Source organism: Anomaloglossus baeobatrachus, chromosome 2 (assembly GCF_048569485.1).
Source record: "Anomaloglossus baeobatrachus isolate aAnoBae1 chromosome 2, aAnoBae1.hap1, whole genome shotgun sequence".
Taxonomy (NCBI): Eukaryota; Metazoa; Chordata; class Amphibia; order Anura; family Aromobatidae; genus Anomaloglossus; species Anomaloglossus baeobatrachus.
Window position 1 is genome coordinate 640,624,964 of NC_134354.1, and position 17,433 is coordinate 640,642,396.

Genomic DNA, 17,433 nt, shown 5'->3' on the forward strand with positions numbered 1-17,433 from the left:
GATCAAGAAAAGCACAAATCCATTTACAGTTGTGCCCAAAAGTTTACATACCCTGGCAGATTTTTTGCTTTCTTTGCCTTTTCCAGAGAGTATGAATGGTAAAAAATTTTTCCACTCATGGTTAGTGGTTAGGTGAAGCCGTTTATTGTCAAACTACTGTGTTTTCTCTTTTTAAATCATCATGACAACCAAAAACATCCAAATGACCCTGATCAAAAGTTCAAACCCCAGTTCTTGATACGGTGTATTACCCCCTCTAACACCAGTGACAGCTTGAAGTCTTTTGTGGCAGTTGTAAAGGTGGCTCTATTTTCTCAGATGATAAAGCTGCCCATTCTTCTTGGCAAAAAGCCTCCAGTTCCAGTAAATTCTGGGTTTTCCTGCATGAACTGTGTGCTTGAGTTCTCCCCAGAGTGGCTCAATGATATTGAGGTCAGGAGACTTTGATGGCAACTCCAGAACCTTCACTTTGTTCTGCTGTAGCCAATGACATGTCGACTTGGCTTTGTGATATGGATCGTTGTCATGTTGGAACGTCCAAGTACATCCCATACACACCTTCCGGGCTGATGAGTGCAAATTTGCCTCCAGTATTTGCTGATAAAGCTCTCCATTCATCTTTCCTTCAACTTTGACCAAATTTCCTGTGCTTTGTAGCTTACACATCCCCACAACATTAGCGATCCACCTCTCTGCTTTACAGTAGGAATGGTGTTCCTTTCAGCATAGGCCTTGTTGAGACCTCTCCAAATGTAATGTTTATGGTTGTGGCCTAAAAGTTCGATTTTGGTCTCATCCCTCCAAATTACCTTGTTCCAGAAGTTTGGAGGCTTGTCTCTGTGCTGTTTGGCGTATTGTAGGCAAGATATTTTGTGGCATTTGCGCAGTAATGGCTTTCTTCTGGCAACTCGAACATGCAGCCCATTTTTATTCAAGTGCCTCCTTATTGTGCATTTTGAAACACTGCTAGTTTTCAGGAAGTCCTGTATATTCAGCTATTTGTGGGTTTTTCTCTGCATAGCGAACAATTTTCCTGGTAGTTGTGGCCGAAACTTTTGTTGGTCTACCTGATCGTGGTTTGGTTTTTACAGAACCCCTGATTTTCCATTTGTTAATCATAGTTTGAACACTGCTGACTGACATTATCAATTCCTTGGATATCTTTTTGTATCCCTTTCTTGTTTTATACAGCTCAACTATCTTTTCCCATAGATCCGTTGACAATACTTTTTCTTTCCTCATGACTCACAATCCTGAAACATCAGTGGCTGGATGAAAGATGCAACAGTCTGTCTGGACCCCAGAAACTCACTCAGCTTTTTTGCACACACTGATTACAAGCAAACAGGTCACAGGTGAGGACGTTACCTTCATTAACCATTCAACCCATTTGTGTCAATTTCTGTGCATGTTACCAGGCCAAAATCACCAGGGTATGTGAACTTTTGATCATGGTTATTTGGATGTTTTTTGTTGTCATTATGATTTAAAAAAAGAAAACACAGTAGTTTGAAAATAAATGGCTTCCCCAAACCACTAACCATGAGTGGAGAAAAAAAAAAAAAAAAAAAAATTGTGTTATTCATACTCTGAAAGAAGGTCAAAAAAAAAAAAAAATCTGCCAGGATATGTAAACCTTTGAGCACAACTGTATAATCTGGAGGAGCTCGTTATATTAATTTATTGTTCTAAAATTACATATATTTTGGTGTAAACTTTCAAAAGTTGCATAATTTTAATGCAACTGGCGGCAGCGCTATAATTATGCGACCTTTGACTTTCTCACACCATTTTCGCCCAACGCCCACAAGGTGGGCAGAGCCGTTTGGGGTGACCGTCGCTCATCATCCAGCAGGACCTGGAGAAAGATTTGTGATGAAGTTCACAGAGGTGTGTGCTAATCACTTAGGGCTCCTGACTGATAAAGAGGGGTATAGCTCTACACCAATCAGAAGCATCTGACTCCAGCCTATCCCATCATCAAGCCTGGCGTAAACAACTAGGATATGGCAAGGATTAATCAGATCAATTCAATGCTTTGGGCCACCATAAAGAAGCACCCCCTGACGCTGTGAACACCTAGTCCCTGACCCTTTTCTTCACACCAGCGTTTGCGACACTAAGACTGGAGAGTAGAAATGCTATAGAAATGCACTGAATACAAGATTAATCCTTGTGATGTCCTTGTGTGATGTATCGACTATATGAATAAGATTTGCATGACCTTGGGAGAGTCAGTTTGTATACATTCATAGGCACCTATTAGATGTTACACAATTGCATAACAGTCTCTTGAAATACATTGTAAAGCACATCTGTCATCAGATTTCCTAGTACAAACTGCAGAAATCACTAAAATCGATGGCTTCGGCCCAATAAGGATGATGTATTTACTTTGACAACCCAAGTCAGAACAGCCGTATAACGCTTTACTGAAGTTTCTCATTTTCTGCCCACCTTGGGTGATTGATGGCTCCTCAGTGTCCCTCCTCCCTGCTGCCCAGTACAAATAGCTGCCATCAGTCATGCCTGGGGCAGAGACTGAAATAGCTTATGAGTCAAGGGTTTTTCCATTTTATAGCTGGACTCATAAAATAATCATTATTAGGGTTCATTCAGATGACCATTCAGTTTGTCCTGGTCAGTTCCGTTTTTATTGCGGACCTACTGACAGGACAATCTTCTCAAAGTCTTTTGTGTAGGATCGGATGGCACACGGAAGCACTTCTGTGTGCATCCGATCCTACAAAAAAACACATCGGATGCCGTATGTTTGTTCTGTTATTATGGTACATGTCCCATTATGTTCCGTAATAACGGACCGTGACTCAATATAAGTTAATGGGACCGCAAAATCCCCGGAAGCACTTCCATGTGCCTTCCATTGGGTGCCCTTGCATTCTATGTCCCGCTCCCCCGCCAGCCCCGCGGCTGCTTGTACAGCAATGTGTCAGGAGCTGCGGTCCGCAAATAAAATGGAAGGCATATACGGAATGGAACGGATGTCACACAGATGCACCTGTGAAAAAACAGGACCGTTTTTTGCGGACCACAAAAAATGGGACGGTCGTGTGAATGTAGCCTTATACAGACATTCTGAGGGGGTTATCTAAATAAATCCACCAGCATAAACGTGTGAGAGATCTACTTCGCAGGATACGCAGTTTGCATTGTAACATTTAAAATGGCACATTAAACATCACATATAAATTCTTTATTGTGCGTGTTCTACGTTTTCACAAAACTCAACCACAACCGAAAGAAAAAGTGAGAAGGAAATAGAAGAGAATCGTACTTTAAGCATTTGGGGCACTGCTTCATGTTCTCCAGGGAGCCGGGCTGATTACACTGGACGCAGGGCTCCGCGAGGCATCGTTGCGCTTGGCATTTCTTGCACACAGAGAAGTTCTCATACCATAGACTTCCAGGCTCCAACTGTGCGGGGCGAGAGCCACAGATTCGACACACACGGCAATTCTAAGAAGGGACATTGTAAAATGATCATCCATGAGGGATAAAGATTAATATTAATCCAAGTGTTATCATATTTCTGACATTTCAAGCAACGTTTCAGAAAAAGTGGTCGCGTGTATACGAAAAACACTACTTCCAACCATCATGTGACTTCTACCCCACACTATGCGCTTTTTTCACCTGGCAGGCTGTATTTTTCATTTTCCGGTCTATGTGGGAGGACACAAGCTGTGCGGTGAGGTCTACGATACACAGTACTCAGAGAAGCAGGAATCCCGCCTATTCTCTGTATAGCAATGATCAATAGAATGTAAAGGCCACTTTACACGCTGCGATATCGGCACCAATATCGCTAGCGTGCGTACCCGCCCCCATCGGTTGTGCGACACAGGCAAATCGCTGCCCGTGGCGCACAACATCGCCCGGACCCGTCCCACTACTTACCTGCTCTGCGACGTCGCTGTGACTGGCGAACCGCCTCCTTTCTAAGGGGGTGGTCCGTGCGGCGTCACAGCGACGTCACTAAGCGGCCACCCAATCAAAGCGGAGGGGCGGAGATGAGCGGGACGTAACATTCCGCCCACCCCTTCCTTCCGCATTGCGGGCAGCGACAGGTAAGGTGAGGTTCCTCGTTCCTGCGGCGTCACACGGAGCGATGTGTGCTGCCGTAGCAACGAGGAACTACATCGTACACGCTGCAGCAGCGATATTTGAGAATGGACCCCCATGTCACCGATTTTGAACGTTTTTGCGACGATTCAAAATCGCTCATAGGTGTCACACGCAACGACATCGCTAATGCGGCCAGATGTGCGTCACAAATTCCGTGACCCGCATTAGCGATGTCGTAGCGTGTAAAGCGGCCTTAAGAGATGGAGAGTAGTACTGGGCTGTGTGGCTGCGAGTCCAGCTTTGGCACAAGCTAAATCAGTGCAGCTTGATATGGCAGTCTTATCTGCCTCTGCTGCCTCTCCATTTCATCACTTTCTCCTCAGATCTTCCCCCGTCCATCTGCAAAAAGCTTAAAAGGAAAGCCATCAACCAATGCATGCTGCCTGAACCAGAGCCACATTCCTGTAATATACTAGTTGAAAGTGTGGAAGGTTAAGAGGAGACTAGTCCAAGAGGCAGGTACCCAACTGGCTTCTCCCGCCCTCCAAGCCACAGTGACCGGCATCTCCCTGTAGGAGTATATAAGAAGGGAACAAGCGCTTTAGCTGAGCAGACTAGAAGATGGCGGGGAGCTGCCTCAGACTAGTCCCCTCATCCATGGTGGTGCGCAAAATAGGACCTCCTCTGAAATGCTTCAGGGTTTCAGAGAAAACCTACAATATTAGAATTCAGCAACCGATGTCTAATTTATGCTGTCTGTGGTTTAGGTAGCGTGAATCAGATGACAGGTGCCTTTAAAGGGAATCTGTCACCAGGTTTTTGCTCCCCCATCTGAGAGCAGCATAATGTACAGAGACCCCGATTCCAGCGATGTATCACTTACTGAGCTGTTTGTTGTAATTTTGATAAAATCAATGGTTTTCTCTGCTGCAGATCTAGCAGTTATACAGTGCTTATGAATATGCTGGACTACCTGGCAGCACGCCAAGTAGTCCTCTAATGACAAAATCACTGTTTAATCAGCAGTAGATTATCAAAACTACCCATAAGCAGTCCAGTAAGTGACACTTTGCTGGAATCAGGGTCTCTGCCCCTACATTATGCTGCTCTCAGATTATGTGTCAAACACCTGGTGACAGATTCCCTTTAATATGCTATGTAACCTCACTTTGGTCGTAGTCAGACTCCAGCAGTTCAGGTGGAAGGAGGAGATTAAGCAGAATTCTCTGATGAGATATATTACTAAACTATTATATTCACTTGTCCTATTGATTTACACAAAGAAAGCATATTCTTTGTATTTTCTTCAATTCCCCTAAGAAAGTACAAAAATTCCCTGCTAAGAAGCGGGTCTTTTGTCAACTTGTTATTCATTTGCCATTAACGTCTTCTGCTATTGCCACAATCCACGAAGGATGCGATGGTAAGTAATGCAGAGATCTATCACTCCCCGATTCATGCCACCCAATCTGAACTAAACCTATTCACCAAAGAGTTACCAAACACGCGAGCAGGAGCCAATCTGGACTCAGTGCACGAGGCCCAAACTGGATTCATGCTTGGCAAGTCTATGGCAATAGGTATTTGTAGACTGTATATGCAGGTGCCATAGGAGGGAGAGGAAAAAAGGACATTTTCACTTAACGCTGCCAAGTCTTTTCATAGTGATGAAAGGGGAATTCTTATGGCGTGTCTTAGAAACCATCGGGCTCAAACCATGTTTATATATCTACAATAAAAGGAATCTGTCTAGAGATTTCTGCAACATCTTCTGAGAGCAGCATAAATTAGGGGCAAAGACCCCAATTCCAACGATGTATCACTTACTGGGCTGCTAATGTTTTGTTGTTAGAATATTATATATATATATATATATATATATATATATATATATATATATATATATATATATATATATATATATATATATATATATATATATATAAATACACATATATATATATACACATATATATATATATAGATATATATATATATATCACTTTTATTCACAGATTAACTCTGCTCCTTAACCCTAGAACACGCAAGCAATTCAATCTACCATTGGAAAACAAATGACCTAGCAAGCCTGCGAGGCCCCAGGTATGCGTTCTAGGGTTAAAGAGGTTGTCTTTAAAATATACTTTATGTAGGTTATGTGTATCAATACACTATTCTTCAGGAACAAGGTCCAATCACATCTGCTGGATAGTGGAGGAAGAAAAAGGAAAAAAAAAAAAAAATACAGATATTAACAGCACAGGATCACAGCTCCAGCTTTTTGGGAGGTAAAAGATGCAGGGAAATGTTTTACCTCACAGAAAGAATCAGCTGTCAATGATCCCATTCTGTCCTGTCTATATTCCCTTGCTTCCTCCCCTGCTCAGGACTGTGGTATGTGCAGGCCACGTTCTTGTACGGTCAGTCACGGCTGTTACATATCACATAGCAGGGGCACATATATAACTACAGGAATATATGTTATACATGATACAATGTAATGGGACAACTACTTTAACACCTTCCAAATCGCTGATAGAAGATAACCGTCCAGGTGTGCTGTGGTACTCTGCGCTGACATTCTAAAACATTACTGCAGAGCAAAGCAGCTGCAGAAGCAGGAATCCAGCTGTGAAACACAGCCAAACTCCTCATATTGGAGGTATAGACCATGTACTACCTCCCCGATCACCAGATACATGGTGCTAACCATACAAAAAAAACAAAAACACAGTAATAATGTACTAATAAAGTGCTTGTCCATATGTGGCATGTTGCTGGTAGTCCTCCCAACCTAAATGCATGTTCCGTATTCTAGCTTCCTGGGGGAGGTCCTGTGTGTGCATCACACGGCAATGATGACATTGCACTAGCCCAACTAATCAAAAGACGAGCCAGGGATGCAAGGGGTTAAGGAGATTTGCAGACGGGACGGTGGACTGGAGTCCTGAGAATCGATTCTCCAGTCTCTATTGGTCACACCAAATATTGATGGGACTTAGATTTCTCTTTTCTTCAGTCATTAAGCCTTTTAAATAATAAAAATAAACTATTAACACTTCCAGTTTGGAATGATTTCTTACTTTGCAGCATTTTTATTTCCACAATTTCCTAAACCTTTTGGAAAATACTACATATGGATGACATTTAGTAGAGTAACTATAAAAACAAACAAAACACAAGTTTCCATTAAAACGAACTGGGAGAAAGGTGTAGATCCAGTTGGACAGACAGGCGGTCCTATGCATAGCTATCAGAACCATGGCGTGCCAGAATTATTTTTCTTCTATAGGGTATAGAAAGCCTGCTTTACACCATACGATCCAGCATACGATATCGTATGCAATCTTAACCACCCCCATCGTATGTGCGGCACGTTCAATTTGTAGAATGTGCCGCAGAAACGATTATTTGCAGTCACACGTACTTACCCCTCCATACGACCTCGCTATGGGCGGCGAACATCCACTTCCTTGAGTGGGAGGGACGTTCGGCGTCACATCGACGTCACACGGCCGCCGGCCAATAGAAGCGGAGGGGCGGAGATGAGCGGGACATAAACATCCCGCCCACCTCCTTCCTTCCGCATTGCCGGCCGGGACGCAGGTAAGCTGAAGTACATCGTTCCTGGGGTGTCACACACTGCGATGTGTGCTGCCTCGGGAACATTGAACAACCTCACATTCAATTTTTAGCAATTGAATGACGTGCATGCGATGAACGTTTTAACGTTCAATCACACGTAGCTGTCACACGCTACAATATAACTTACGATGCCAAATTTGCATCACTTACGACGTGACCCCGCCGACACATCATAAGATATATTGTAGCGTGTAAAGCCCACTTAACACTCACGCCGGTTTAGGATTGGTACTCGCAACCATTCTCGCTGTTTTAGATTGCAAGAGGAGGGTAAACATCATGCACGTGTTTAGGAGCAGAAGGTGGTCTGGAACCCGGGTTAGATTGGCAGGTGAGGTAATTCAGTTCTATGTCTATTACTATACCTCAGTGACACGGCTTCAGAGGGAGGAGATTACAATAGGTTTTCAGGGAAGTTTACAATAGGGCAGGAACTTTATCACGAGTTTATGGAAACCACTTAACAATGAACATGTAACCAGATGGAATAACGATTGGGTGGAGAAGGGAACTGTCTATAAATGCTGTAGCCAACATGGGTAGATCCCGATGGTCTTCCACCAGGCAACAGCAGAGAATGCTGGGTCTATTAGGGCCTCATTTCCTTTTAGAAAATGATACTTATTTGATAAGAGACCACAACCTTTCAATTGAGTGTTAAATTGCAGCAGTATAGAGAATATTATTAGGTACAGACCTAAAACAACGCCCTCCCCTCCCCCCCACACAGACCAACATCGGCAGAATTACGCCAATATAAAGAGGTTCAGCACCTAGCCTAATGTTTAGAAGAGGGAGGGGCGGAGCTCTGCTTCTAGCTCCTCCCCATCACAGAATCTCATCAGCACTAACTGCCAACTCCTATCTCAGTAATGGGAAAGTCTTCACTGAATACAGATTTTACCGCAAAACTGATACATTCTGGCAGAGAAAGACATAAATTTGTCCGATAATGTATATTACAAAGTTGCTTATTTTCAGGTGCTCTACTAATGTAATAAAAACAGTTACACTAAAAGGCCCCACATACACGTTGTATAGCGGTGTAGCTAACAATCATTCGATCAACACCATTCTGACTTTACCCCTCCATACTCAGTTCAGCCGAGTATGCCTGCGTTCTCTATGAGAGAGCTGAAGTCAGACTCCTCTGGCAGCAGCTTCTTTCCAAGGAGAACCCAAGGCTCGGCCATTGGAATTCCAAAGTGTCAATCCTTTTCTTTTTAGAAATCAGTCAAATGGAAGTCGGGAGCCCCCTGTACATATCGGCATGTTCAAGCGACTTTATGGGATGATGTGGAAGCAGAGGTCTAGATCTCGGTGATGTCTCCGCAGCAGCTGAGTAATAACTCACGAAGATTTTACAATCATAACATGAATAAGACCCCTGTTCACATCATGTTTATGGCCTCCAATGAACGGATGCTATAATGTGGAATGTGTCACACTCTGGCTGCAATTGTAGAAAGTACTAAGCACAATTGAATGGAACAGCACAGTCTACTGGACTAACCCGTATTTTTTTTGGGGGGGGGGGGCGGGACACCGGCACGCTATTGGCCTCAGTCAACAAAATTTAAAACTTGAGTATGACCAAGATCAAGACGGAGGGCAAATGTAACCTCTCGGCTGAAATAGTAAGCAAAAAACTGAATATCTTCCTGCCGGTAGGTGGGGATATACTGCGGAGGAGGAGTTAAACTCCGCTTTTTTGCCTAGTGTCGCCTCCTAGTGGCAGTAGCATATACCCATTGTTTCCGGTGTCCCCCAATGAAGCGAAAGAGAAATGTTAGTAAGTATAAGTCCAAAGGCCTGTATTAAAGCTATGTATCACTCAGAGGCTTCTCAGGTAAATACCTTGCATTTCCATGAGCCGGCAGGCAGATCCTCCATGGCTGGTTTCAGACAGAAAGTGTGATATCCTTTGTCACAAGCATCACAAACCAACATCATTGAATCCTTGCCAGGTTTTCTGTAGAGGATAAGATATGGAGTAACTCAGACATGGCACTTTAAAGTCACCATTGCGTGCACAACTCAAGTAACCTAACACAACATGGCTACAATCATCACTTCCTTTTCCCATATGCTTTAAATTAGAGCACTGAAAAATAAAAAAAAAAGTAACAGCAAAAGGTGTTGGCCACAAACACATAAGCTATTTTAGGCCCTGAGGACATAGCCATTTTTATTCTTTTACTTTAAAATCGCTGCCTTGTAAGAGCCATAGCGGTGTAATTTTTCCAATAATCAATTAAAGAAGGGAATTTTGTTTACTTACCGTAAATTCCTTTTCTTCTAGCTCCAATTGGGAGACCCAGACAATTGGGTGTATAGCTTCTGCCTCCGGAGGCCACACAAAGTATTACACTTAAAAAAGTGTAAAGCCCCTCCCCTTCTGCCTATACACCCCACCGTGCATCACGGGCTCCTCAGTTTTGGTGCAAAAGCAGGAAGGAGGAAACTTATAAATTGGTCTAAAGTAAATTCAATCCGAAGGAAGTTCGGAAAACTGAAAACCATTCAACATGAACAACATGTGTACACAAAGAACAACAGCCCGAAGGGAACAGGGGCGGGTGCTGGGTCTCCCAATTGGAGCTAGAAGAAAAGGAATTTACGGTAAGTAAACAAAATTCCCTTCTTCTTTGTCGCTCCATTGGGAGACCCAGACAATTGGGACGTCCAAAAGCAGTCCCTGGGTGGGTAAAATAATACCTCGTAATAGAGCCGTAAAACGGCCCCTTCCTACAGGTGGGCAACCGCCGCCTGAAGGACTCGCCTACCTAGGCTGGCATCTGCCGAAGCATAGGTATGCACCTGATAGTGTTTCGTGAAAGTGTGCAGGCTCGACCAGGTAGCCGCCTGACACACCTGCTGAGCCGTAGCCTGGTGCCGCAAAGCCCAGGACGCACCCACGGCTCTGGTAGAATGGGCCTTCAGCCCTGAGGGAACCGGAAGCCCAGAAGAACGGTAGGCTTCGAGAATTGGTTCCTTGATCCACCGAGCCAGGGTTGATTTGGAAGCCTGTGACCCTTTACGCTGGCCAGCGACAAGGACAAAGTGCATCCGAGCGGCGCAGGGGCGCCGTACGAGAAATGTAGAGTCTGAGTGCTCTCACCAGATCTAACAAGTGCAAATCCTTTTCACATTGGTGAACTGGATGAGGACAAAAAGAAGGTAAGGAGATATCCTGATTGAGATGAAAGGGGGATACCACCTTAGGGAGAAATTACGGAACCGGACGCAGAACCACCTTGTCCTGGTGAAACACCAGGAAAGGAGCTTTGCATGACAGCGCTGCTAGCTCAGACACTCTCCGAAGTGATGTGACTGCTACTAGGAAGACCACTTTCTGCGAAAGGCGTGAAAGAGAAATATCCTTCATTGGCTCGAAAGGTGGTTTCTGAAGAGCCATCAGCACCCTGTTCAGATCCCAGGGTTCTAACGGACGCTTGTAAGGAGGGACTATGTGACAAACCCCCTGCAGGAACGTGCGTACCTGTGGAAGTCTGGCTAGGCGCTTCTGAAAAAACACAGAGAGCGTTGAGACTTGTCCCTTAAGGGAGCCGAGCGACAAACCCTTTTCCAATCCAGATTGAAGGAAGGAAAGAAAAGTGTGCAAGGCAAATGGCCAGGGAGTAAAACCCTGATCAGAGCACCAGGATAAGAATATCCTCCACGTCCTGTGGTAGATCTTGGCGGACGTTGGTTTCCTGGCCTGTCTCATAGTGGCAATGACCGCTTGAGATAACCCTGAAGACGCTAGGATCCAGGACTCAATGGCCACACAGTCAGGTTGAGGGCCGCAGAATTCAGATGGAAAAACGGCCCTTGAGACAGCAAGTCTGGTCGGTCTGGTAGTGCCCACGGTTGGCCCACCGTGAGATGCCACAGATCCGGGTACCACGACCTCCTCGGCCAGTCTGGAGCGACGAGGATGGTGCGGCGGCAGTCGGACCTGATCTTGCGTAACACTCTGGGCAACAGTGCCAGAGGAGGAAACACATAAGGCAGTTGAAACTGCGACCAATCCTGAACTAATGCGTCTGCCGCCAGAGCTCTGTGATCTTGAGACCGTGCCATGAATGCCGGGACCTTGTTGTTGTGCCGGGACGCCATTAGGTCGACGTCCGGCATCCACCAGCGGCAACAGATCTCTTGAAACACGTCCGGGTGAAGGGACCATTCCCCTGCGTCCATGCCCTGGCGACTGAGAAAGTCTGCTTCCCAGTTTTCTACGCCCGGGATGTGAACTGCGGATATGGTGGAGGCTGTGGCTTCCACCCACAGCAGAATCCGCCGGACTTCCTGGAAGGCTTGCCGACTGCGTGTTCCGCCTTGGTGGTTGATGTATGCCACCGCGGTGGAGTTGTCCGACTGAACTCGGATCTGCTTGCCTTCCAGCCACGGCTGGAACGCCTTTAGGGCAAGATACACTGCCCTTATCTCCAGAACATTGATCTGAAGGGAGGACTCTGGCTGAGTCCAGGTACCCTGAGCCCTGTGGTGGAGAAAGACCGCTCCCCACCCTGACAGACTCTCGTCCGTCGTGACCACCGCCCAGGATGGGGGTAGGAAGGATTTCCCCTTCGACAATGAAGTGGGAAGAAGCCACCACCGAAGGGAGGCTTTGGCTGCCTGAGAAAGGGAGACGTTCCTGTCGAGGGACGTCGACTTCCTGTCCCATTTGCGGAGAATGTCCCATTGAAGTGGACGCAGATGAAACTGCGCAAAAGGAACTGCCTCCATTGCTGCCACCATCTTCCCTAGGAAGTGCATGAGGCGCCTCAAGGGGTGTGACTGGCCTTGAAGGAGAGATTGCACCCCTGTCTGTAGTGAACGCTGTTTGTCCAGCGGAAGCTTAACTATCGCTGAGAGAGTATGAAACTCCATGCCGAGATATGTCAGTGATTGGGCCGGTGTCAGATTTGACTTTGGGAAATTGATGATCCACCCGAATCTCTGGAGAGTCTCCAGAGCAATGTTCAGGCTGTGTTGGCATGCCACTCGAGAGGGTGCCTTGACAAGCAGATCGTCTAAGTAAGGGATCACCGAGTGTCCCTGAGAGTGTAGGACTGCTACCACTGTTGCCATGACCTTGGTGAAGACCCGTGGGGCTGTCGCCAGGCCGAAAGGCAGTGCCACGAACTGAAGGTGTTCGTCCCCTATGGCGAAACGCAGGAAGCGCTGATGCTCTGGTGCAATCGGTACGTGGAGATAAGCATCTTTGATGTCGATTGATGCTAGGAAATCTCCTTGGGACATTGAGGCGATGACGGAGCGGAGCGATTCCATCCGGAACCGCCTGGTTTTTACGTGTTTGTTGAGCAGTCTTAGGTCCAGAACAGGACGGAAAGATCCGTCCTTTTTTGGCACCACAAACAAGTTGGAGTAAAAACCGTGACCCTGTTGCTGAAGAGGAACAGGGATCACCACTCCTTCTGCCTTCAGAGTGCACACCGCCTGAAGAAGAGCATCGGCTCGCTCGGGGGGCGGAGATGTTCTGAAGAATCGAGTCAGAGGACGAGAGCTGAACTCTATCCTGTAACCGTGAGACAGAATGTCTCTCACCCAACGGTCTTGTACCTGTGGCAGCCAGGCGTCGCAAAAGCGGGAGAGCCTGCCACCGACCGAGGATGCGGTGTGAAGAGGCCGAAAGTCATGAGGAGGCCGCTTTGGGAGCGGTTCCTCCGGCGGTCTTTTTAGGACGTGACTTAGACCGCCATGAATCGGAGTTCGTCTGACCCTTCTGTGGCCTGTTGGACGAGGAGAATTGAGACCTGCCCGCGGGCCGAAGGGACCGAAACCTCGATTGTACCTTCCGTTGTTGAGGTCTGTTTGGTTTGGACTGGGGTAAGGATGAGTCCTTTCCCTTGGATTGTTTAATGATTTCATCCAATCGCTCACCAAACAGGCGGTCGCCAGAAAATGGCAAACCGGTTAAGAACTTTTTGGAAGCAGAGTCTGCCTTCCATTCACGTAGCCACATGGCCCTGCGGACTGCCACCGAATTTGCGGATGCTACCGCCGTACGGCTCGCAGAGTCCAGGACAGCATTAATGGCGTAGGACGCAAACGCCGACACCTGAGAGGTTAAGGACACCATCTGCGGAGCAGAGGCACGTGTGACTGCATTAATCTGCGAGTGACAAGCTGAGATAGCTTGGAGTGCCCATACGGCTGCGAATGCCGGAGCAAAGGACGCGCCGATAGCTTCATAGATGGATTTCAACCAGAGCTCCATCTGTCTGTCAGTGGCATCTTTGAGTGAAGCCCCATCTTCCACTGCAACTATGGATCTAGCCGCCAGTCTGGAGACTGGAGGATCCACCTTGGGACACTGAGCCCAACCCTTGACAACGTCAGGGGGGAAGGGATAACGTGTGTCCTTAAGGCGCTTAGAAAAGCGCTTATCTGGACAAGCTCGGTGTTTCTGGACTGCCTCTCTGAAGTCGGAGTGATCCAGAAACGTACTCATTGTACGCTTGGGAAACCTAAAACGGAATTTCTCCTGCTGAGAAGCTGACTCCTCAATTGGAGGAGCTGGGGGAGAAAGATCCAACACCTGATTGATGGACGCTATAAGGTCATTCACTATGGCGTCTCCTTCAGGTGTATCTAGGTTGAGAGCGGCCTCAGGATCAGAATCCTGATCTGCCACCTCCGCTTCATCCTCTAGAGAGTCCTCCTGCTGAGACCCTGAGCAGTGTGATGAAGTCGAGGGAAGCTCCCAGCGAGCCCGCTTAGGCGGTCTGGGACTGCGGTCCGTGTCAGAGACCTCACCTTGGGACCTATGAGTCACCCCAGGAGCACTTTGCTGCTCCAACCGAGGGGGGCCTGGGGTCAATGATTCAACAGTGCCCGGGGCCTGTGTTACCGGCCTGGACTGCAAGGCTTCTAGTATTTTAGCAGACCATTTATCCATACTCTCAGAAAGTTTGTCAGCGAATACTGCAAACTCCGTCCCTGTCACCTGGACAGTGGTAGCAGGTGGTTCCACTTGGGCCACCAGTGGCAGAGGCTCCGGCTGAGTAAGTGCCACAGGGTCCGAGCATTGCACACAATGAGGGTAGGTGGAACCTGCCGGTAGCATAGCCGCACATGAGGTACAGGTTGCAAAGTAAGCCTGTGCTTTGGCACCCTTGCTTTTTGCGGACGACATGCTGTTGTCTCCTCTGAGTACAATCCGGGAGGGTATATAGCCAAAAACCAACAGTGCGACCGTACAGAGTAAATGTATAGCATATAAGCATATATATATATATACACACTTCGGCACCCAGGGGGGCCAGCACCTAGAAACAGGTGCGGCTTACCGACCGCCCAAAGCGGTTGTGTGACCACCAGATTCCCTGCCTGGGCCTCCCAGAGCCGTGTTGTCTCTCCTCTCCAGCTTCAGAAGTGCTGACAGGAATGGCTGCCGGCGTTCTGTGAGGAGGAGAGGGCCGTGGGCGTGCCCTAGAAAGTGCGGGAATCTGGTGCCCCACGGTGCTCAGTGAGGGGGGAGGAGGATACAAAGTATGCTCCAGCCCTCAGCGCTGACGTCCAGTGCAGTGTCCCGCCCTTCCCCTGACTGGCAGGCCCGGGGGCGGGAGTATGCGGTACTAGGCCGCAGAAGCCGGGGACTAAAGTTATAAGCGCGGCCGGCAAACAAGCGCGGCCAGCGCGGTAGTCCCGGCGCACTAACACACCCAGCAGTGCTGCAGCGTGTATGACACAAGCGCTCCATGCGCCGTCCCCAAGGGGACACAGAGTACCTCACAGTAGCAGGGCCTTGTCCCTGACGATACCCGGCTCCTGTCCAGCAGATTCCCCAGGGGCTGCGGAGGGAGCACGGTCCCAGTGCCTGGAGACCGATTAGGATCCCACTTCACCCAGAGCCCTTAAGGGATGGGGAAGGAAAACAGCATGTGGCTCCTGCCTATGTACCCGCAATGGGTACCTCAACCTTAACAGCACCGCCGACCAGAGTGGGGTGAGAAGGGAGCATGCCGGGGGCCCTGTTATGGGCCCTCTTTTCTTCCATCCGATATAGTCAGCAGCTGCTGCTGACTAAATTGTGGAGCTATGCGTGCATGTGTGCCTCCTTCACACAAAGCATAAAAACTGAGGAGCCCGTGATCCACGGGAGGGTGTATAGGCAGAGGGGAGGGGTTACACTTTTTAAAGTGTAATACTTTGTGTGGCCTCCGGAGGCAGAAGCTATACACCCAATTGTCTGGGTCTCCCAATGGAGCGACAAAGAAAAAAAAATTTAAAAAAAAAAAAAAATTTTTAAGCCATCTAACTTAAAGGAGCTGGAGCAGTTTCGCCTTGAGGAATGGACAAAAATCTCAGTGGCAAGATGTAGAAAGCTCATAGCGACTTATCCAAAGCGCCTTGCAGCTGTAATTGACACAAAACAGGGCTCTACAAAGTTTTGACTTTAGGGGGGGGGGGGTGAATAGTTATGCACATCAAAGTTTTCAGTTGTTTTGTCCTATTTGTTGTTTGCTTCACAGTAAAAAAAAAAAAAAAAAAGAAAAACCAAATATTAAACAGTTGAGGCATTTTTTTTTTTTTTTACATTAACTGATACAAACACTCAAAAAAAAAAAAAAAAAAAATGACATTCCAAATTCTGAGGTAGCAAAACACGAAGTATGCCAAGGGGGTGAATACTTCTGCAAGGCACTGTATATGTCCATTAACGGTACCATTTTGGGGTATAGTTCAAAAAATATTAATATGATTAATACAAAAACTGCGACAAAATAATATTATATATATAGCTTTGAAAAGTCGTAAATTGTGGCATTCGAATGGTGTGCACCAAAAAAAAAAAAAAAGTGTGTATATATTATATTATACACACATACATACAGTGCCTACAAGTAGTATTCAACCCCCTGCAGATTTAGCAGGTTTACACATTCGGAATTAACTTGGCATTGTGACATTTGGACTGTAGATCAGCCTGGAAGTGTGAAATGCACTGCAGCAAAAAGAATGTTATTTCTTTTTTCTTTTTTTTTTTTTTTTTAAATTGAGAAAAGTTTATTCAGAGGGTCATTTATTATTCAACCCCTCAAACCACCAGAATTCTGTTTGGTTCCCCTAAAGTATTAAGAAGTATTTCAGGCACAAAGAACAATGAGCTTCACATGTTTGGATTAATTATCTCTTTTCCAGCCTTTTCTGACTGATTAAGACCCTCCCCAAACTTGTGAACAGCACTCATACTTGGTCAACATGGGAAAGACAAAAGGAGCATTCCAAGGCCATCAGAGACAAGATCGTGGAGGGTCACAAGGCTGGGAAGGGGTACAAAACCCTTTCCAAGGAGTTGGGCCTACCTGTCTCCACTGTTGGGAGCATCATCCGGAAGTGGAAGGCTTATGGAACTACTGTTAGCCTTCCACGGCCTGGACAGCCTTTGAAAGTTTCCTCCCGTGCCGAGGCCAGGCTTGTCCGAAGCGTCAAGGCTAACCCAAGGACAACAAGGAAGGAGCTCCGGGAAGATCTCATGGCAGTGGGGACATTGGTTTCAGTCAATACCATAAGTAACGTACTCCACCGCAATGGTCTCGGTTCCAGACGAGCCCGTAAGGTACCTTTACTTTCAAAGCTTCATGTCAAGGCTCGTCTACAGTTTGCTCATGATCACTTGGAGGACTCAGACAGACTGGTTCAAGGTTCTCTGGTCTGATGAGACCAAGA

At 46.8% G+C, this 17,433-nt stretch overlaps 1 protein-coding gene across 1 annotated transcript in view; it reads right to left on the bottom strand.

The window, feature by feature from the left end:
* KMT2D (lysine methyltransferase 2D) overlaps nucleotides 1–17,433 on the bottom strand; it is a 385,659-nt gene that overhangs the window by 281,963 nt on the left and 86,263 nt on the right. Inside the window, exons 8-9 of the mRNA XM_075333879.1 lie at nucleotides 9,589–9,703; nucleotides 3,296–3,477 (exon numbers count right to left, since the gene is read on the bottom strand). Coding sequence (XP_075189994.1) covers nucleotides 3,296–3,477; nucleotides 9,589–9,703 — 297 coding nt within the window. The remainder of the gene's footprint in view (nucleotides 1–3,295; nucleotides 3,478–9,588; nucleotides 9,704–17,433) is intronic.